Genomic DNA, 21,182 nt, shown 5'->3' with positions numbered 1-21,182 from the left:
TCAACTCACTTACACACTACACACAGTTCGTTCAGTGTACATTTAATTTGCTTATTTTTCTGTTTTTAAGCTGAGTAGTGCGGTGTGCATATGACACACTCATCACCTCAACACCAGTGTCTTCTAAATAAAATGCATGAATCCATTAATTGAGGTTTTAATGTGGTGCTGTGCGCAAAAAAGTGTTTTGCTGGAGTGGCGGGTCGAAAGGTAATTGAACATATAAATAAGAAAACAACAATTACCGGTGAAAATTAATATCTATGTTTATGTAAAAAGAAGCCTCGTTTTCTTTTTTTAAGTCTCTATTTTCATTATATTCAACTGAAATTCCCATAGCTCAACAATAAAACAAATTAAGAAACAAATGCCCATATACAACACTGTACAATCGGCGTACATCAAGACGTACATCAATTAAAAATCGTGTGCAAAGACGTCATCATTTTTTATACCCTACACCCAATATTGTAAGGAGGGTATAATGCGTTTGTGGTGATGTTTGTAACGCATATAAATATTGGCCCTACACCAACCTTAACTCCTTCACGTTTGCGGGACATCGGTGTCCCAAGATTTTTTATTTTCTTTTTCGATTTAAAGCGTTACTTGGTGTTCACAGCTACAGTAAATTATTTTCAAAAAAATCGAAAACGCTTTTTCCATATTTCATCAACAATGTTGTAAATGAGTCATATCCATAAAAAGTCCATCAGTTTAGTTTTGTGCGTGAAAGGGTTAAAGTATTCTGATTATCTCAGAACCACCTTCAAAGTCGATTAAGACTTGTTTCTTTGGCTGTCTGTCGACTCATGACTATGTAAAATAAACAACACAAATATGTTTTATATAAACATAAATAACCGTATCGGCTTTTGTAAAGATCGGTCCGGATCGGATGAAATTTAGCACGATCCTCAAGGTCCATAACTTATCCTAACTCCCATATAATAAAGCCTCTTTTAAAAATTTAGTTTTTCATCAATAAATTTCTTAAATACATCGAAATTAAGGTAAAATTCATCATAAAAGATTCTCTATGAAAAATGACATTGAGTATTATATGGTCGGCCATGCCCGACAATACTTTCCTACTTGTTTTTATTTTATTCTTAATTATTTACTCTACTACTTTTACCAACAATTTTACTTCATTGTCGATATCACGTCGTGAAAAGAATCAATGGTTCGTAACGAAAAGAAAAATACAAAAAGATTTTGAGTTTTTAGGGTCTTTGCTTTTACATTTTTTACAACCAGTTCAGTCTGTTGCTGGCAGTTGTACGAACCATTTTAAATGTTATGAAAAACAATTGCGGTTAGTTTTGTTTTATTGGATTTTCATATTTGTTTTTTTAAATAACACTAAATTCATACACACAGAAAAAAGATCGATTGGAAATCGGTTACCATTATAAATATTTAGTTAAATTAACTAAAATTGTATCGCTGTTATTAAAAGTCTGTAAAATTAACTAATTTTCTATATTGCTTACTAAAAAACAATACTTATAATCGAATTGCGGTTTTAACAATTTCGATATCAATAATTTGAACTGAATTGTATAGGTTATTAATTTTTTTGTGAATTCAGTCAATGAAGCCGACTTTTATTTAGGATTAAAACGTAGGAACATTAAATATTAGTCGCTGCAATCGAAAAATAGTAAAAAGTAAAAAATATTGAGCACTGCAATCAATTATCAATTGAAAAATATATTTAAAATTTAATTACGGTTAAAGGAACAAAATTCGATGTTCGTAACCGATTAAGAGGTAATAATAGTTGACGTATACAAAAATAAATAAAATAAAATGATTTTTTTGATAGTGAAATGATAAAGGTAATGGTAACAATATTTGGTCTTATTACGGTAGCTATATTTAAAGCGTTAAAGGTTTAAAATAATATTTAAAAAATAAGGGTAAATCGGTAACGATGCCAACCTTAATTAAAATAATGTTAATAAAAGGTTTTATTTGTTATTTTCTTTTAAAATACGTTTTAAAGCGGAAATCGAGAAATTAAAACTCACTATATTTCTGGGGAATTTTTTCCCGACACTTCCTGCGAATGAACATTTTTAGAATTTAAGTTCTAAAAATGTCTAAAATTAAAAAAACATTGAATTTATTTTACGTCTTTTTTATTGCCAAAATATATATATTTTTAAATATGTTAGATTCGATAAAAAATATTACAAAATTTAAAAAAATGCAAATTTTAAATAAACATTTCATTTACGTAGGTTCGGCAGCAAACACTTTACTTGGTTGAGCCGCATTTACAGGAAGTACCACAACTGCAATTGCCAGATGGGTTTTGAGAAGTGCATTTGCAACCTAATTTAAATAATAAAATTTAAAATTCATTAAATTAAAATAATTAAAAAAAAAATTAATTAAGTTAAAATACTTACCAGTTCCACAAGGACAAGGCATTTCGTTTGAGTTTAGTTTACAAGAAGAAAGTTTAAAAATGTTGTTGTTGAAGCAACTTTAGTTGTTAACTGATGATTTTGCAAGGGGTTTATGCAGTTTTATAGATATAATTCTAATTAAAAACTTTTCAGTTCTACAACAGATTTGCCAAATTTTAAGCTTAGTAGAGCGGTGTGCATTTGATTTACCAAATAATTGAAACTGAATTAGGCACACTGCACCACACAATGCAACCAGTGCCTATACAATTCCACTCGAACCCACTGAATTGAAAACTTCGTAGAAAGTTTGAAATTAGTACCGTGTGCAAATATTATTGTAACTTAAGGTATTAAGATAATAAAAAATTCTATTTTAAATAGTTTACCTGTAAAATATAGAAATTGTTTTTAAAATTATTTAAGTTGAGATTTTTAAGCCTGGTTTTTTCAGTAATTTTATTATTTTTATTAACTACTATGTAATAAAAATTGTGTGCAACGTCATTTCTTATCATTTGTTTACTCTAGTTTTTTTTTGTCATTATTATTATTGTTGATAAGCACCTTTTGATAAGAATTTAAGATTCGTTCAAAAACGAAGAGAATAGTACAGCGCATTACTTTTGATTCGATATGTTTTTATTTTTGTGGTCTCAGCATTTTTAAATTTACTGTGCCATTTAGTATGCTGTCAGCAGTAGAAATGACTTTTTAGAAATATTTTTAATAATACTAGTTAACAAATTACAAATATTTCTATGAACATGGAATGAAATAGTGAAGTGCAAAGGTACTGTAAACTAGTGTAAAGCTATTTTTACATTAAACCACAAGTATTATGATCTGTCAAAATACTGTGTAGATGAGAACGTATGTGGAAGGAAAACTTGACAGTCGTATTAAATAAAACAAAGGAGTTGTATTAGATGTAAATGCAATATGAAAATTAATGAGAACTTAAATTTAAAACAAAAAAATATTTATTGTGAAGTACCCATTATATGTATATACTAATCGATAAATCAAACATTTTAATGTTTATTTTAAAAAAATTGTATTAATTTTTTTGGCATCAGCTGTTTACACTGACACATTTCTTGCTCAAGTTTAAACCAACTCCATTGGGACATTTTGGCAACTTTCATAAAGAATGCTACAAAATAATACTTTCTTTTTAAATGTTTGTATATTCATGATAAGCTCAATTGTCTACACATTTACACAATTATATTGAAAATAATAAATTTAAACTTATCTATAATAAGCTAGAATATTTTAAATGAGCATTTCAATTGCTGGTAGCATACTAAAATGATTTAAACAATTAAAAAATCGGAGACCTTTAATTAAAGAAATACGAGTCCAATCGTGCTTTTGAGATTTCATTCGTTTAAATTATTTTTTAATTGTTATCATTTTATACTTATCATTAACAACATTGATAAGTAAAAAATACTAAAGTAAACAAGAAATAAAAACTAATATGACGTTGCACACGAATTTTATTACGTAGCAGTTAATACGTCACTATATGAAAAATTTTAATGTTAAACAATTCTAAATTAAGAATTTAAACAAGACTTAAAAAATCCTTATTTTCTTAAAGTTAGAAAATATGGAAAATTTCTATATTAACTTCTACAGTTTTTTTGCACCCGACACACTTTTCAAACATACTACTACAGTATTGGGTAATTTAGTGGGTTCGTGTGCACTTAATTGGCAATTAACGTAGTGTGGTGTAGTGTGAATGCTACGTTTTCATTCTTTAACAAATAAAGTGCACACCACACTTCTAAGCCTAAGATCAAAATATTTTGTAGAATCATATCTATAAAACCCCAAGTAGTCGTAACGAAATCATCAGTGAACAACTAAAGTTGCTTAAACTACAACATCTTTTCTTGTAATAAAACTTCAGAAAAACAAATTATCAAACAAAATGCCTTGCCCCTGTGGAACTGGTAAGTTAGAAAAAAAATAAAAAAATATTAAAAAATTATTTTATTGTAAAGATGTTTAAAAAATTATTTTTAACAATATTTCTTTTTTATTTAAACTAGGTTGCCAATGCACTTCTCAAAACCAAGCCGCCAATTGCAATTGCAAAAGCGCTTGCCCCTGTGGAACTGGTATGTTTATAAAAGCAAAATTATAAAATGAACTTTTATTTAATAAAATTTTTTTGTCACATTAGGTTGCAAATGCTCTTCCCAAAAAACTGGCAATTGTGGTTGCGGTAGTATATGCAAATGCGGATCCAGTCAATAAAATAGTTTTGTAAAACAAATAATATTTAGTTAAGATTTTAGTTGATATTTTTTAAAATTAAATGTAAATTTAAGTAAAATGGAATAAATACAAAATTACTTTACCTAAATTTGTAAAATTATTTATTTAATTAATTCACTTTTGTTTGAACAAATATTTCAAACTAATTATATTAGTTTCACAAGTAGTTTTAGACGCATGATTATAGCCAGTACTTACTTTGTCGTTGTAATTTTTGTTCATAATTCGTTGTATGATAGCGTATATGCCCTTCATTATACCTAACATCAAAAAAGATGGGGGATAATTTGGTTTTGTCATTCCGTTTGTAACACATCGAAATATTCGCTTAAGAAAGTATATATGTATATACATATATACCTGGTCCTTATTAAATTCTGAGACGATCTAGCATGTTGAAATCACTATAGGGACCACACGGGAGAAGTTAGACCGTTGAAGTTTTGCATAAATATTTTCTATTGATAAGTTTTAGTATTGAAATGGACACTATACGACAAAAATAAATACCTATTTTCTGAAAGATTCTTCTACCCAGTTTTATAATGATCGGCCTTCATAAATTATAGTAGAGGGATTAACGTTTAAATTAAAGTTATTTAAGTAGAATAATATCATTATTAGAAGGTTTTTATATCAGTGTCCACTATGCTGTAATAACTTTTTTAGAATTCCAACTCCTTCCACTTGTTTTGAGCGATATTTCGCACTTATGTACTTTATGCGCAATAAAAGTATTTTTTTGCTGAAGCAAATAGTGCAAAAATTCTATCATTAACCCTTTAGATGTGATGAGACTTTAAATTTTTAGATTTTAAATTTTACAACGCTTTATTTCGAAAACTACGAAAGTCGGATTTGAAATATGTTCAGCAGTTTTCGGTCTATCAAAAAATGTCGCCCAAAATTGGTGTTTGGGCTGCAGATATGCATATGGAGTTGAAATTTAAAAAAAAAAATAATTACACCAATATTAGTGGTGATCCAAAAACTTTCATAAATGGTATGATATCACAATTTCAAAAATGTTGCGTGAAGCCTAATCATGATATTATATTTTATAAGTAAATTATTTACCTTCAAGTCATGATGTCCGATAATTTCCAAAATGTCGACATCATTTAGCCATTTTCCGAAGGTGACTTTGTTTTTGTAAAGAAACTAAGATATTTAACATTATTATGTTCACAAAAGTCCATTTTGGCGGTAAGTATGATAGAATATATAAAGTACTAATTTAACCATTTTCTTAGCTTAATCGACTCAGAAATTAATTCTTATTTATGGGTAGGGCTAAAATTTAAGGACGTTATAAATTTAAGTGAAATAAAATAATGTAGGTTATAGAAAGAGTCCATTTTAGAAAAAATTAAAAAAAATTTTTTGCTAAACATTTACCCATTAGAACTAACATAGGTCAAAAATTTAATTCCAATTTAATAAAATGTCAATGCATCCAAAAATGCAGTGATTACCTTTAACCCTTTTGCTACATAGTATCCATATAAACATATTTTGGCAATAAGTCCGATTTTTGAAAAAAATGTTTTTTAGTTTGGTTCTGTAATATAGTTTAAGACATTTAAAACTTATTTCATTGAATTATCGCCATTCGTGATCGATTGAAAGCAATTTAAAAATGAGTCTGAATTTTTTTTAAAATAAAATGTGTAAAAACTATTGTATGAAAAATTATTTCATATGGTCAGAAATATATATCGGTCTATCAAAAAAATAAATAATATTGCAAAAAGGTCATTGGGCTATTCAGGATAAGCATGCATGACTGAAAATTAAATGTCGAATATCGGACAAACCAGTACTCGTAGGACCTTAAATATTGGTACCAGTCAATATCGATGTCAATACCAACCTTTTGGTATACTTAAAACATCTATTTATACCCCAAGTAAAACTTGTAACAAAATGGTTAACTCTGGTTGGCTAAAATTTTTCTTTCGTCATGAATTTACTCTTTGTAAACGAGGGTGTATGCAATCGTCACTTTAGTGTTCCCTTTGTAAGCGGAGAGTAGACACTTAAAAACCCTTAATGGTAGGTCTCGCATCACCTGTCGCTTGCCATGAAATCCCCCATTAATTGAATAAGATTTTTTTTTTAATTTTTTCACATTTGCATACGAACAACAAGAAATTGTTTATAAAAAAATATTTTTTAATAAAACCACTGTTTTAGTTTTTTTATTTTTTTTGTTTATTTAAATTTTTTGGCCATAAAGTTCAAAGCCAAATAAATAAATATTACTTAAATTAATTATTATAAAACTAAAATCTTAACTAAATACTATTTGGCCTATAAAACTATTTTACTGGCTGGATCCGCATTTGCATGAGCTACCGCAACCGCAATTACCAGTTTGGTTTTGGGAAGAGCATTTGCAACCTAATTTTTTTAAAAATAATGTTTATTAAGTAATGAAAATATAAAACAAAATTATAATGTAAACCTACCAGTTCCACAGGGACAAGCGTTTTTGCAGTTGCAATTGGCGGCTTGATTTTGGGAAGTACATTGGCAACCTAGTTTTAATAAAAATAGAGGTTTTGTTAAATAAATATTTTTTCTTAACTTTTATAATATCAGTTTTATATTTTTAATATTTTTATTATTTTGTAACACTTACCAGTTCCACAGGGGCAAGGCATTTTGTTTGATAATTTGTTTTCTGAAGTTTTATTAGAAGAAAATATGTTGTAGTTTAAGCAACTTTAGTTGTTGAATGATAATGTTGTTACGACTGCTTGTGGTTTTATAGATATGATTCTTATTAAACACTCTTCAGCACACTAGTATTCTACAAAAGATTTGACTAAATCTTAAGCTTAGTAGTGCGGTGTGCACTTAATCTGTTTAAAAACCAAGTAGGCACACTACACCACAGTACGTAAAGTACCCATTATAAATTGCACACGAACCTACAAAAAAGTTTCAAAAGTGCTTCGTGTGCAAAGGTGTAAAAAATAATTGAAAATTTTCCATACTTTCCAATTTTAATAAAAAAGGATCTTTAAAAGACTTGTTTTATATTAGTTTTATATTACTTAGTTTTTATTTTTATAACATGAAAATGATTTTTTTTCACTTAATAAAAAATATAACAATTTTTCATGCAATTACGTATTAACTAATACGTAGTAAAAATCGTGCGCAACGTCAAATTTTTTTATATTTTTTGTTTACTCTATTTTTTGTTGTTGAGTATTTAATGATAAGAAGTAAATGTTCGTAGAAAACGAAGAGAAATCTCCAGAATATACATTTTATTGCACACGATCTGTAGACTCGTTTTTTAATTTTGAGGTCTCTGCTTTTTTTATTTTCTGAACCATTTTAGTAGGCTGTCAGTCGTTGAAATGTTCAATTAAAATAATAAAAAACAATATGCGGCACTTTTTTAAATCAAATTTTGTAAAACAAAACGTTGAAATTTTCAGTTTTGTAAATTACGATTCTCATTTTAGAAAACGTAACGATAAGTTTTATAACAGTTTTTATGAAAAAAATTGTATGCCTCGTATTATAAAATGTATTTTCATATAAATTTTTTAGATTTTTTCATTAGACTTATTCACTGTGTATGGAATATAAAATCGTGTTGTTGTTGCGTTATTCAAAATTTAAATTGATTTGTTTTGCAATGATTCCCAAAATATTTTATTTGCAAGCTGGATCAAATTAAAAAAAGGTTTTTAATAATTTTTTCAAAATTCAATAATTTTTTCAAAATTTAATAATTTTTTCAAAATTCAATAATTTTTTCAAAATTCAATAATTTAATAATTTTTCGAAATTCAATAATTTTTTCAAAATTCAAAAATTTTTTTTAAATTCAATAATTTTATAAAACATTTGTCCAATTCACAATCGGTGTTGTACAGTTGTATCGTAGTATATCGTAATTTTTCTTATTATTTGTTTTTGTTTCAAAAAGTGTTATTTGAACAATGATACGACATTGATTGTGAATTGGACAATTATATTCAATATAGAGTATCTTTTGAAATGGTTAAACTCCTTTTCAAATGATTGATACAGTATTTTATTTTCAAGCTGAATCAGATTAAAAAAAGAGTTTTTAATATTTTTTCAAAATTTAATAATTTTATAATCAAATTAAAAAAAAAGAGTTTTGTAATATTTTTTTTAAGTTTTAAACATTTTATAAATTTTTCATAAATCCAATTCATAATCGGTGTTGTACGGTTGTATGTCATAATTTTTTTACTGATTTGTTTTTGTTTCAAAAAGTGTTATTTGAAATTTTTTTATGAAATACAACGATATGACATTGATTGAGAATTAGACAATTATATTCAATTGAAAGGGAGTTAAAATAGGCATTAAATGTTATATTGAACATAAATAACCGTGTTTTTATAACCATTTCATCCTTGATCTTATATAAAAGCTTTGGATCCATTTCGCTAGAAAACTTCTATTCTAGGTTTTTGTTTTTTTTTTCTTTTTTTAATTCGATAACATCTTCTTCTAATTCCAATTTATTAATTAGGAAGGAAACCTTAATTATTAATACATACATAGATATCCTATTAAAAAATAGACGTTGCTACATTTGTTTCTTATTCCAAAACCTCTTAGGTAATATATTAAATTTTTGTTATTATAAGTATAATTTTTCGTCCGACTTTTAATGTTCTGTTTGAAGTAAATTGGACCGATTTGAAATTTTTAAAAAATTGTATGAAACTTATAGTGCTACTGCCTTATTCATAACAATTTATCAAAGGTTTATTGAACAAATTTTATATGAAAAATTGTCGTATAAAACTGTACCTCTATGCATTCTTACACTATCGAGCATTCAAACGACAATCAAACGGATGAACATGGCTTATTTCAAAACATGTTTTAAATCTATAATGTTAAATGTGTGTGGAAAAAAATTAAATTTTCAAAAATTTCCCAGTATTCTTCATACAAATTTTTTACATTAACGAAAGTTTCGTTTTATAATATTACGAAATTTTTCTATTAAATGAGGCCATTAGCTTTTATTATTTTATAAAAAATAGGCATTTTATTTTATTTGTCTAAAACAATTAAATATATTTGATATGTTAAAATAATATTTGGTAAACTTAAGTCTTTTTGAAATACAATTAGATAGGAAATCTTTTATTTATTGACCGCATTTGCATGAATTGCCACAACCACAATTGCCGGTTTGACTTCGTGAAGAGCATTGGCAACCAGTTCCACAGGGGCATTTGCAAGTGCAATTACCAGTTTGGGTTTGAGAAGTGCATTGGCAACCTAATTTGTTTAAAAGAAAAACAATTATTAACATGAAATAGTTTTTTTTTAATTATTTTGTTGTAAAACTTACCATTTCCACAGGGGCAAGGCATTTTGTTTATAGTTTTGTTTTATGTTTTGTTACAGGAAAAATTTCTTTGAATATTTTTTAAACAACTTTAGTTGTTGACTGATGATTTTGTTACGATTGTATGTAGTTTTATAGAAATGATACTAACTCTTTTTACTGTTTAGTAGTGTGGTGCGCATTTACTTTGGAGTAGAAGAAAAGCCAAGTAAGCACTCTACACTAAGCACAAATAGGACAGAGTGCAAACAATCTTGTAAACTAAAGAACGGTATGAAACATAATTAATCAAATTTGTAAGTTGACATAAATACTAATTACTACGTAATATAAGTTACTTTGAAACGTCATATTTGTTTATATTTTCTGTTTATTTAATTTTTTTTATATTGTTAATTGATAAGCTTTATATGATAAGAATTCGTCAAAAACAAAGATAAATCAAAGAAAATATTTTATGTGCACGAAATTTTAATCTATTTTTGTTAGACGTTTGAGGTCTCTGCATTTTTAATATTTAATAGCAATTTAGTAGGCTGTCAGCAGTTCAAATGCTTGTTTAAAAAATCATAATACTAATACAACATGTCTTGTACAGTATTCTGTTGCCCTCTAAAAATTTTTCAGGTGACTTCTTTAACATCATCAGTTATTGAGAAGTTCTATTAAACAATTATATTTTTAAAAAATTAACACTTTCTGTACAATGGCTGTGAATTATGTAAAGAGTAAACTAATTTTTTTTAACATTTTACCAATGAAATTATCGTTCCAATAAAAATGTGAAACATAGAAATTTTCAAAATTTTAAAAGTTTTAGTTTTATTTCTTACACAAATTAAATCAGATATATCCCAGCAAAAATTGTATTCGTTCCACAACTAGTTCTAGAACGCATGATTATAGCCTTAACTCGTTCTACATTGAGAATTAAATCAGATATATCCCAGCAAAAATTGTATTCGTTCCACAACTAGTTCTACATAGAAAGTATGATTATAACCTTAACTCGTTCTACATTGAGAACAATAATTTTTGTTCGAAATTGTCACCTTCGGAACTGGTTCTGAGCAAGCGTTATGTAGTCGATATTGCATAAAATATGTATATTTGAACATATATAAATATGTGTATGTCACAGATGACAAACCTTTCAGAACGGAGTTTTAGAACTCCAATTAAAAACTTGTATCAAAAAAATTTAATTTTTCAAAAATTTCCCAGTTTTCTTCGTATTTTTTTTTACTTTAACTTCTTAACAAAAAAAGAGATTTTCTACAAGAATGAGCCAACACAGAGGGAAAAAATAAATATACATGTCTAGAACAAATTGACACCAAAGTGTTTATAATTTTTATTAAAACCCTTTGTCATAACACAACAATTCGTTATCAATAGTGAGATTTATTAGCATTTAGACAACGGATGTGTATTTAGATGTCGACAACGAATGTTGCTGTACATATGCATTTACTTTGACAACGGATGTTATTGGAAAATTATAAACAGTTTAGTGTCAATTTGGTACCAGATGTTTATATTCCATTTTCCCTATGTTTATCCTTATCAATTTTGGTACACAAATTTTCGTCTTTATTAAAGAACTTTGTAATGTTATTTATATATGTAAGTGAATTTTGAATATTTCTCATATTAATTCTGACAAACGGACATAACTTAATCGAATCAGAAAGTGATTCTGAACCGATTGGTGTACTTTAATTACTTATTTAGTTGTGAGAGGAATTTTTGTTTAAAAAGCGTTCCCATTAAGGAAATTGTATAAGTTTTTTTTTAGCAAAAAAAAATATGTTAAATTAATTTTAAAAAAATAAACAATAAAGAAATAGGTATTTAACTCTTGGTGGAAAAGTTTTGCTAAGAGATTTATACTCATTTGAATAAAATCCCGTATGACCAAAATGTTCAGCTTTGACCTCCTCTTAAACCGGAAGTTCTTGACCGATAGAGCTGTCTGGCTTACTATCCAAAAGTATTAACCTTGGTGCAAATTTCTTCCAAATCGATTTATTGAGTTTGGTCAGTTTATACAAAATTGTATTTTGATGCATTTCTTATTTTAAGGTGTCTAATAGTTATATTTTTAAATAAGACTACTAAATAAGTTTTTTTCTTGTTTTTTACGTATTTTATTTGCAAAAAAATAATTTTGTTAAATTAATTTAATACATTTGATATGTTTGAAAAAAAAACATATTTATTAAACTTAAGTCTTATTGAAATACAAATAGGTTGAAAAGCAATTTTTTTATTTATTGGCCGCATTTACATGAAGTACCGCAACCACAATTGCCAGTTTGGCTTTGGGAAGAGCATTTGCAACCAGTTCCACAAGGACATTTGCAAGTGCAGTTACCATTTTGGTTTTGGGAAGTGCATTGGCAACCTGTATTGATTAGAAGAGGATAAAAATGTTAAATAAAAATATTTTTTAAACAAAATTATGTAAAACTTACCATTTCCACAGGGACAAGGCATTTTGTAGTAGTAAGTTAGTTGGTTTTATTATTAATTCAAAAGATAAATGTTGTTTAAGCAACTCTTATTGTTGACTGATGATTTAGCTACGAGTGTAAGTGATTTTATAGTTATAATGATTCTTGTTAAACATTGGTCTTTACACTGATATTTTGTAATAGATTTTTTAAAATGTTATGCTAAATAGTGAGGAGTGCATTTAACATGCACACCACACCACACTGCAATATAATAGGCACGAACCCATTTAATTATGGGGCCGTGTGCAATCTTTGTTGTAAATTTATGTGCTGTAAGATTATCCAAATTCTTCTCGATTACAATTGCAACTAATCAATATCTTAATAGAAAAACATTTTTCAAATCCTTTTCTTTTAATTTCTGATATAAAACGTAAAAAAATGGTGTGCAACGTCATTATTCGTTTTTTTCATAAATATTTACACTATAATATTTTAGGGGTGATAAGCAAGAACTGATAAGATTAAATGATTTATTATAACGAAGAAAATGTTTTGCGCACTAAAATTTAGGTTTTTGCTTTTTCAAAAAAATTTAAACAATTTAGTTGTCGTACAGCAGTTGGGAAGATTCTTTAAAAATAAAATAATGTTATGGGTTATAACCAAAACTAGGCCCTATCAGTACGTGGTAGCCAGATTTTCAGAAACCTTTCAAAAACAAATTTACATGAATTACTTATAATCTAATCTTCATGTTTGCGTTTGGAAGAGGAATAAAACAATAAAAAACTTGTTTACTACAAAAATTTCCATATTGTATTAACAAATTAAAATTATGTTAAGAGTTAATAACAAAAACTTAGAAGCATTTGCGGGGGAAACTATTTTTAACGCTCGGGAAAAAGTAAAATATTTAAAAATATACAGGGCCGTTTTAAAATTTTTAAAAATTGTAAATAAGTTATAATCCTTTTTGTAAGTTTTTCTTTTAATAAAATATTTGTAAAATTTTGATAAAAAATTAAATTATTTAAAAATGTATAAAAAATAAAATATTTTTTATCTCTATTTTTTAATAAATACGTTTTCGTAATATTCAAAAAACTGTGAGCACCCCTATAAACTGAATGGTAATTGCGCCACATGGTGCCAATAAGTAGCAAATTTTATATTTTTAGTGAAGTCACAAACCATGAAATAAAAAAAGCATACTATGCTACTAACCACAAGAGGTCTCACAAACAAAGTTTAAGTAAAAATTAAAAAATAAATGTTTTATTTTTCGACAGTTCGAAGGGATTTAGACATTTGTTTAAATAATTTTTGCGCCATTTTTAGGGGTTTTATATATCTTTATAAAACCAAACATTCTAATTTAGTTTTATACCCTTAACCACTTTAGGTATTATGCGTTTGTGCTGTTGTTTGTAACACCCAAAAATATTAGTCCTACACCCACATTAAAGTATATCAATCGGCTCAGAATCACTTTCTGAGTCGTACGTCCGTCTGTCTGTCTGTGTTCATGTATACTTCTGCGCCTGCTACAGGTTGCAATTTCAAAATATTTTATTGAAATTTGCCACAAACTCTTATTTTAGACGAACACTATTAAAAATTAATTAAATCCATTATTTCGCCAAGCCCCTTGCAACCATAGCTCGAAATAGGACTTTTGGGCTCATCGGCAAAACTTAGTTTGATCGGGCCTCATTTGACCCTAGCCCCCATACAAACTCCCCTTCAGAAAATGATTTGAAGGTCAAAATTCACTTACAAAGTAGACGTAAATTCCTCTATCGAAATTTATGAGCCCTCTTTTAGAAAATCTCATTTTTTGTAAAGAATAAGTAAAAATATTTCGGAATTAAAGTAAAAACCAAATTAAATGCTTTATTATTAAAAAATAATAATCCACATTTGTATCATATTGACTGGTGTAGGATATCAAAAGGTCGGTCATGCCCGACTACACAACACTATTTCTTTATATAAGAGTCGTTTTAAAATGTTTCAAACATCTTATGCTCTAGGATTTGAATAAATTTGGTATATACATAAATACAAAATTCAAAATTCTTAAGAATTTTCAAAATCGTTAAGGTTTTTTTTTCCAAAGTCAAAGTCAAACTTTTAAACAGCAATGTAGAGAACTTTAAATTTTGTATTTATGAATATGGTTTGTAATATTTTACCAAAATTGTTTGTTGAATAATAAGTCATTGCACCAACACAAGTTCCAGATCCAAAAATCACTTAATATACATTTTTGTGGACCTAATTAAAATTAGTTCTACAAATACATAAATTCTAGTACCCCCATTGCGTAAACAGAACTTATGTCGAGTTATGTAAAAATTTAATATGTAGCTTAATGAGTCTTAATGAAAAGTAGGGAATTTAAAATTCGGCAGAGCCGAATATATTACTGTAAATTATTATACGTTTAATTTTACACTAACTATCAGAAGACGCAGTTTGTGAGAAATGTCTGAGCTATATTTAATGATCAGGTTGTATTTGATGAAACTGGTAATATCAATTTTAAAATTGGGATTTTTTGGGTACTTCCAGCCTAAGATTGGGTCATGAGTCAAAATGTTTTTGACAACTCTGAATTTTAATTAATTTTTTTTTGATATTTATTTTTGATTTTAGTTTGATAAATTCAAAACTTAGTTCTCCCAAATTTTGTATTGAAAAAAATTTAAATTTTCAAAAATTTCTGAACAAAAAAATTTCCAAGTAAAAATTGTTTACTTTTGTATTTCAGGTGACGATATGTAGTTTTTTCAAATAAAATGTGTAAATTTATTCAAATAAAATTAAAGAAAAACTTACCACAAATAGCTAATTCAAAGAATAAGCTGAAAATAAACCAAAAAGTTACATTTAAATTAGTAAATAAACACTAAGTAGATGAATTATATTTAGTATGAATTTTATTATCAATAAGGTAATTTTTGTAAAATATACGAAATTTGTTAACAACCGCAACAATATTTAAACAAAGAATGTTTATTTTGACTACTAAGTAAAATAAACTTTATAAACATGTCCTTTCTTTTAAATTATACCTTGTATTTAGTTTTCTAAAAAAACATTTTCAACAACAAAATAAAATATTTTATCTGTAAATTGTTATCACTTAGAAAATTACATAAACACAAATTGAATAAATGTGTTGTAAATATATGTATATATTATATATGTATGTATATGTATTTAATTCAGCTGTTTCATCAAGGATTAAAACTCAATAATGTGTAACATATTGTAATCAGTTTTTTTCTTTAATTTTCTACAAGTACGTTTCATAAATATAACTACTCTGGTCTACTCTTAAGTGTAATGTTTGCATAAAAATTCTTAAGACTTTGTCTGCAACATATTGCAATTACAAGTATGAGTGTGCTACGTGTGTGTTGCAAGATAAACACCTGCTTAATAACAAACAGTAGGTAAGATAAAATAGTAGTAGCTGTACTGGCGGTGCGGTGGTGTATGTTCATATAAGGCACTGACTGTTCCTTAGTACTTGTGCGCCTGCGGTTTTTTGTGAACTGTCAACCAATGGAAAAACGTCAAATTCTGGCTAAACCATAATAAATCGCCAGAATTCGACACGAAAACCTAAGAATAAATAAATTTATTATGTGCCACCAAGTGTTAGAGAGCTGGTGTTTTATTTGTTAAATGCGAAATTAAATAAAACAAAACAATTTTGTTTGTTGTTTAAGAATTTTAAATTGGTTTGCTTTATTTTAAAGAACTTTTATTTGTGTCATATAATAAATGCAAACGGAGTATCTAATAAAAAGTCTGGTCAGGGTTTTAAAAGGGTTTAATCGTAAGCACAATTGAAAACAGGAAAGAGAGCATTGTCGGGCATGGTTAACTATATGATAACCTTAATTAGTTACTAGTACAATTAAAGTGTGATTTATTTTTTATAATAAAGCATTAATGTTGAATTGCTGCTTAATTTTTGATACATTTGAGCAATTTACCTGTTTTAAGATGGAGGCTTACGTGGGCGCTAAGTCCAAAATTGGCCTAATTCTTCAGTTGAGAAATTTATGTTTATTTGCACGAATTTATTTGTGTTACTATTATTTATTACCTAGCAAAAATGAAACGAAGAACTTCCAAAAGAATAACATTTGTCACAAACTTTAAATGTTGCACTATGTGAATTTGTTTACCTTCTGTGGAAGTAATGTCCATTGACTTCCATAGAAGCGAAAAAATACAATTTTGTTTAAAAATGAATGTATTTTTTTTGTACTGAAATTTTTTGAATCAAACCCATTTTATTTTGGAATTGATTGATAAATGCGTGTACTCTATGTATTGATGTTAATATTAATTAAGTCAAATTAGTTGTATTCTTTAATACTACAATTTCACTTCCAAATAAATTTCAAAAAAAGGAATGTAAAAATTACTTCCTAAGTATGATTTCAGGCATAGTGAATGTGGAATCAGCTAAAAGAACTTCCCTCCTAGTATAAGCTTGTGTTAAAATCGTCACTTTATTCGACAAATAATTATTTGAGGTTTTACTTTAGCCGGTTAATAATCGGATAATTAAAAATTATTCGGTTATTCGAATAAAAGGAAACTGTATGTTACTATTGCTTTTTACAATAATTTTCTTCATATTACATCATGTAACAACTTTTAAAAAACATTCACACATGGAAAAGTTGATAAGCATGTGAAAATAGATTCCATTAATAGAATTGTGTACTCCTTTTTTTATGTCCTTATAAAAGGACTTCAAAGTTTAAAGGACTACAAACGAATATTTATAATATTTATATGTATTTTATAATGCTAATATTGGTATCTAATGAAAGCTGGGTCTGTACATTATATCTATATTATTTAACTGTCTCACTTAGAGAAAAATCGAAAAAGAGGTCAAATTTAAAAGGGTTACATTTTCGACTCAAAAACTCTTTCGTGATGATTTGAAATAAATTATATTATTTCGAAGCAGAGAAACTCAGCTTAATTTGAAATTAATATCAATAACAACTTTTTAATATAAATTTGGTATTCCATCTTTTGAAATCGGATGTCTTTAAACTTTAAAGTTCTTTTACTGGAGTATAATAGCTGATTATGAAAAACTGAGTACACAGAGTTAATACTAAGTGTCTACAGTTTCCTGCAAGCATAGATTTTTTCATGTTTGAAAATAACTTTTGCATGGTTTATAAACAAAAATATTATTTTCACTCCTTTCACTTCAATTCTATGTTTAGATTTCTCTCAAATATTAGAAATTATTCCTGTTTATGTGAAATGCTTTTCTATATAAAGATATTACTGTTTTTAAGATTTTCAACGAGTTCTAGAATTCATACGTTCCTACACTAGTTCAACTATAACTGTTATGTATGTACTTAAGAACACAACAATGTTCCCAAAAAAACTGGTTGTAGAAAAAAGGCGATATAATAATTTCCATGAATTCTTTTTAAAAATCATCAAATAAATTTCTTTATAATAGAAAAATTATTAAGAAATTAAGAAAAGAAGAACATTTATTATAAAAATATTAAATTTTGTAGAAAATATATAGTAATTTTACTGCTAAATAGTGAGTTTTTCTTAATCGGTTAATTGATAGAAATTATTCGGTTTATTCGTTATTTGAAATTTGACAATTTTCATTTATTCGAACGATTAATCGTCAAAAATTAATCGATTAACCGAACGACGGTTAATCGTTTGAATACTCTAATATGCAGTGAGATCAAACTGAATGAAATAATATATCATTATTAATAAGAAGCAGAGTAGTAAAATCTCTTTCAGAAAAGAAAGGAGTAAGAAGTATTTCATTAGTTGAATTTTCTTTAAAATTATCTATTCAATCCCAAAGAACTCCTAAAGTACTTAGTAAATCGTAACCTACTGTATATTTATAGCAAATATATAAACATCCCTTAAATAAACTATTTCCACCTGCAGATCTCTTTGTTAAATTATGAACAATATCCCCAAAATAAACAGAAATTAATTAACCTTAACATAAATGGATCTATTAAGAAGCTGAAATAACTAACACACCATGATGCAACACCTTGTTAGACGCGATGATCTTCACGTGAACATTAATGACTACCCCATTTGTGTTGTATTTGTATAAATTATATTCGTATGTGGTGTGTCTTTCATTTTTTTCGCTGCCTTCCTTCCTTCCAAAAACCATGTTTTGATGTTTCAGTTGTTGGTTTCATTTTCATTATTTGTTATTTAATGAAGTTGTTATCTTTGTTTCAGGATCAACACATTGTTTTCTTAAGCCATTTAACATTGGGCAACAACAACAACAATCATACCAGGTATGAAAACGACAGTACGTGAATTGGATAGTGTAATAAGCAGTCGTTTGTGACAGGACACTGGTGCGAATGATAAATTCTGATAAATTGATTTTAGGCGAGTTAATTAATTAAAAACCATGTCTCCCATGACATGAGCCCTCCATATTTCTGGACAAATAAATGCACTCACTAACTCACCAAATAAAGAGGAAAAAAAGAACAAATAAATGGTTTAAAATAATTCTGTATGTTTGGCAAAAGTGAAAACACCAGATTAACTGCTGATGTTGTGTCATTATAATGGAAGGGGGAAATTATTAAATAAGAAACTTGAAAATGTTATTTTTTGTTATTATTAAATATGAAAAAAAAAACTTAAATAAATGTTAAAAAGGTGTTGGTTGTTGTTACGATTAATTAACGTTCTTACAAGTAAGTTTAGTTTTTTTATTTAAGAGGAGAGTGTGAAAATAAATATTATAAGTATAAATGTTAATTTGTAAGATTGCGTGTGAAAAAATAAATTAAATACATGTATTAATAAAATATGTAAATATAAATTTTAGAGCAAATATAATTATTTCGATTTGCATTTATTTGTTTTTTATTTATATTTGAATAAAATATAAGGACTTTTAAAAACTGACTAAAGTGTTAAAACTAGAGTCGATCTATTAACAAAAAATTGATAGATAGATAGATAGATAGATAGATAGATAGATAGATAGATAGATAGATAGATAGATAGATAGATAGATAGATAGATAGACAGATAGATAGATAGATTGACAGACAGACAGACAGACAGACAGACAGACAGACAGACAGACAGACAGACAGACAGACAGACAGACAGACAGACAGATAGATAGATAGATAGATAGATAGATAGATAGATAGATAGATAGATAGATAGATGAATGGATGAACGGATGAATGGAGTATTTCCCTTCCACCCGTGGATCCGCGCCTCATTCAATGCTTCTGCAGGACTTCAGGATAGATAGATAGATAGATAGATAGATAGATGAATGGATGAATGGATGGATGAATGAAGTATTTCCAATATATTTTTTGGAGTGAAATCAATTTTCTGAAGACAAAAAATTAAAAATTGAACTAAAAAAATTTAAAAATAATGTTTTTTAGAATACACTTACTCACACAATGTATCTCCCCACTTAGGGACCAACTAATGAACATAACCCCCAAAAAGTTGAAAGTGTTAATTAAGCAAAAGCTACTTGAAGTTTTTCACGTTACTAATTATCGACACTGATAAGAATAATTAACCAAAGAAACTGTATAAAAAGGTTGAATGAAATCCTACCACCAAAATCTCAACTCTCTCATAAGTATTTCAGACAAATATGTACAATAAACTTAAGATTAACGATGATACTAATACCCGATACTAATACCGTGTGTAGGAAACACACCAACAAAAAAACATATTGGGAATATTGGATATTTAAGACGAAAATGTATGATAAATTGGAAAAAAACGAAAAAAAAGAATAAATAAAGTGTTTTATTAAATAAAATTGGCATAAGATTTTATTTCATATACGCCTTTGGCTTTCAAAGTTTTGGATTATAAACAACATCAAACAACAGAACAGATTGTTCATGACAACTATTTGGCCATGGATTAATTGGAAGCTGTTGTTTTGTGATCTCTTATAAGCGATAATAATGACGACGACGACGTTCAGTTTTAAAGGGGATGAGAATACATGCGACGGGAGACTTGGTAGTTTCATCATGTTTACATTTTTTTAGTTTAGTGTTTCCTTGAGATGCGACGAAACATTTCAATCAAGTCATGTTGTATGTTTGTTTACTTTTTTTTACTTTTTTGGGTTCTGGTCTGAAATGGTAACATTTAGATACTGTGTATTGTAGATATTTAATATTGTATAGATATATTTAACGGTTTTATAGAGCAAGAGGAATCATCAACAACATCATCATTCTCCTCTTGGTCGTTATTGTCGTCTATATGTTTGCATAGCTCTCTGATATAAATGGTGTAAAGCGTAAAATCGTTGACAGCAACGCGTTGTTTGTAAAAGATGATTTATTGCTGATCGTGATAAGTTCACGAACCTCGAGACGAATGAAGCCAACAACAGCTACAAAGCAACATCACCAACAAGCAACATTGTTTTTGATGCTGCCAGTCACAACAACAGCAAAATATAAAACAAATGAAGTAAAAACAAACAACAACTATCCACCAATTATGCATAAAAAATGTCTCAAAGGAATATACACCAAATATGTATCTCATTGCAGA

At 27.4% G+C, this 21,182-nt stretch overlaps 3 protein-coding genes and 1 long non-coding RNA gene across 8 annotated transcripts in view; 1 reads left to right on the top strand and 3 right to left on the bottom strand.

Moving 5' to 3' along the window:
• Positions 1-21,182, bottom strand: part of LOC124419884 — a 180,066-nt gene that overhangs the window by 22,044 nt on the left and 136,840 nt on the right. The window contains exon 6 of the long non-coding RNA XR_006940871.1: positions 15,384-15,409. This is a non-coding gene — a long non-coding RNA (uncharacterized LOC124419884). The remainder of the gene's footprint in view (positions 1-15,383; positions 15,410-21,182) is intronic.
• LOC111676151 (metallothionein-1-like) lies at positions 49-4,803 on the top strand. 4 transcript variants are annotated; one of them, XM_046950786.1, is made up of 4 exons: positions 49-210; positions 2,250-2,290; positions 4,487-4,555; positions 4,621-4,803. In XM_046950786.1, the coding sequence occupies exons 1-4, from the start codon at positions 137-139 to the stop codon at positions 4,692-4,694; spliced, it is 258 nt and encodes an 85-aa protein (XP_046806742.1). In that variant the 5' UTR covers positions 49-136; the 3' UTR covers positions 4,695-4,803. The 4 variants fall into 4 exon arrangements, with proteins under 4 accessions (XP_046806742.1, XP_046806741.1, XP_046806740.1 ...); XM_046950784.1 differs by lacking the exon at positions 49-210 and adding an exon at positions 559-1,318; XM_046950785.1 differs by lacking the exons at positions 49-210; positions 2,250-2,290 and adding an exon at positions 217-1,318 and having other exon boundaries at positions 4,621-4,768.
• Positions 2,138-2,647, bottom strand: LOC124419883 (metallothionein-1-like). Its single transcript, XM_046950788.1, has 2 exons — positions 2,421-2,647; positions 2,138-2,343 (listed from the first exon to the last, which is right to left on the bottom strand). Exons 1-2 carry the CDS (start codon positions 2,440-2,442, stop codon positions 2,267-2,269), a joined length of 99 nt encoding a protein of 32 aa, XP_046806744.1. The 5' UTR covers positions 2,443-2,647; the 3' UTR covers positions 2,138-2,266.
• Positions 6,898-10,242, bottom strand: LOC111676150 (metallothionein-1-like). 2 transcript variants are annotated; one of them, XM_046950787.1, is made up of 4 exons: positions 10,084-10,242; positions 9,948-10,010; positions 7,187-7,255; positions 6,898-7,118 (listed from the first exon to the last, which is right to left on the bottom strand). In XM_046950787.1, exons 1-4 carry the CDS (start codon positions 10,103-10,105, stop codon positions 7,042-7,044), a joined length of 231 nt encoding a protein of 76 aa, XP_046806743.1. In that variant the 5' UTR covers positions 10,106-10,242; the 3' UTR covers positions 6,898-7,041. The 2 variants fall into 2 exon arrangements, with proteins under 2 accessions (XP_046806743.1, XP_023292815.1); XM_023437047.2 differs by lacking the exons at positions 9,948-10,010; positions 10,084-10,242 and adding an exon at positions 7,360-7,542 and having other exon boundaries at positions 6,902-7,118.

The sequence above is a fragment of the Lucilia cuprina genome, chromosome 4, assembly GCF_022045245.1.
Source record: "Lucilia cuprina isolate Lc7/37 chromosome 4, ASM2204524v1, whole genome shotgun sequence".
NCBI classification, from domain to species: domain Eukaryota; kingdom Metazoa; phylum Arthropoda; class Insecta; order Diptera; family Calliphoridae; genus Lucilia; species Lucilia cuprina.
The sequence above is the reverse complement of the archived record's forward strand: the minus strand, read 5'-3'. Positions and strand labels throughout refer to the sequence as shown.

Coding starts and splice junctions, on each gene's coding strand:
- LOC111676151 (XM_046950784.1), top strand. CDS start 1,047: ATGACATTGAGTATTATATGGTCGGCCATGCCCGACAATACTTTCCTA. Junction 1,319..2,249: donor TGTTATGAAAAACAATTGCG/GTTAGTTTTGTT, acceptor TCATTTACGTAG/GTTCGGCAGCAAACACTTTA. Junction 2,291..4,486: donor TTGGTTGAGCCGCATTTACA/GGAAGTACCACA, acceptor TATTTAAACTAG/GTTGCCAATGCACTTCTCAA.
- LOC124419883 (XM_046950788.1), bottom strand. CDS start 2,442: ATGCCTTGTCCTTGTGGAACTG. Junction 2,344..2,420: donor GCCTTGTCCTTGTGGAACTG/GTAAGTATTTTA, acceptor TATTTAAATTAG/GTTGCAAATGCACTTCTCAA.
- LOC111676150 (XM_046950787.1), bottom strand. CDS start 10,105: ATGCCTTGCCCCTGTGGAAATG. Junction 10,011..10,083: donor GCCTTGCCCCTGTGGAAATG/GTAAGTTTTACA, acceptor TAAACAAATTAG/GTTGCCAATGCACTTCTCAA. Junction 7,119..7,186: donor CGCTTGTCCCTGTGGAACTG/GTAGGTTTACAT, acceptor TAAAAAAATTAG/GTTGCAAATGCTCTTCCCAA.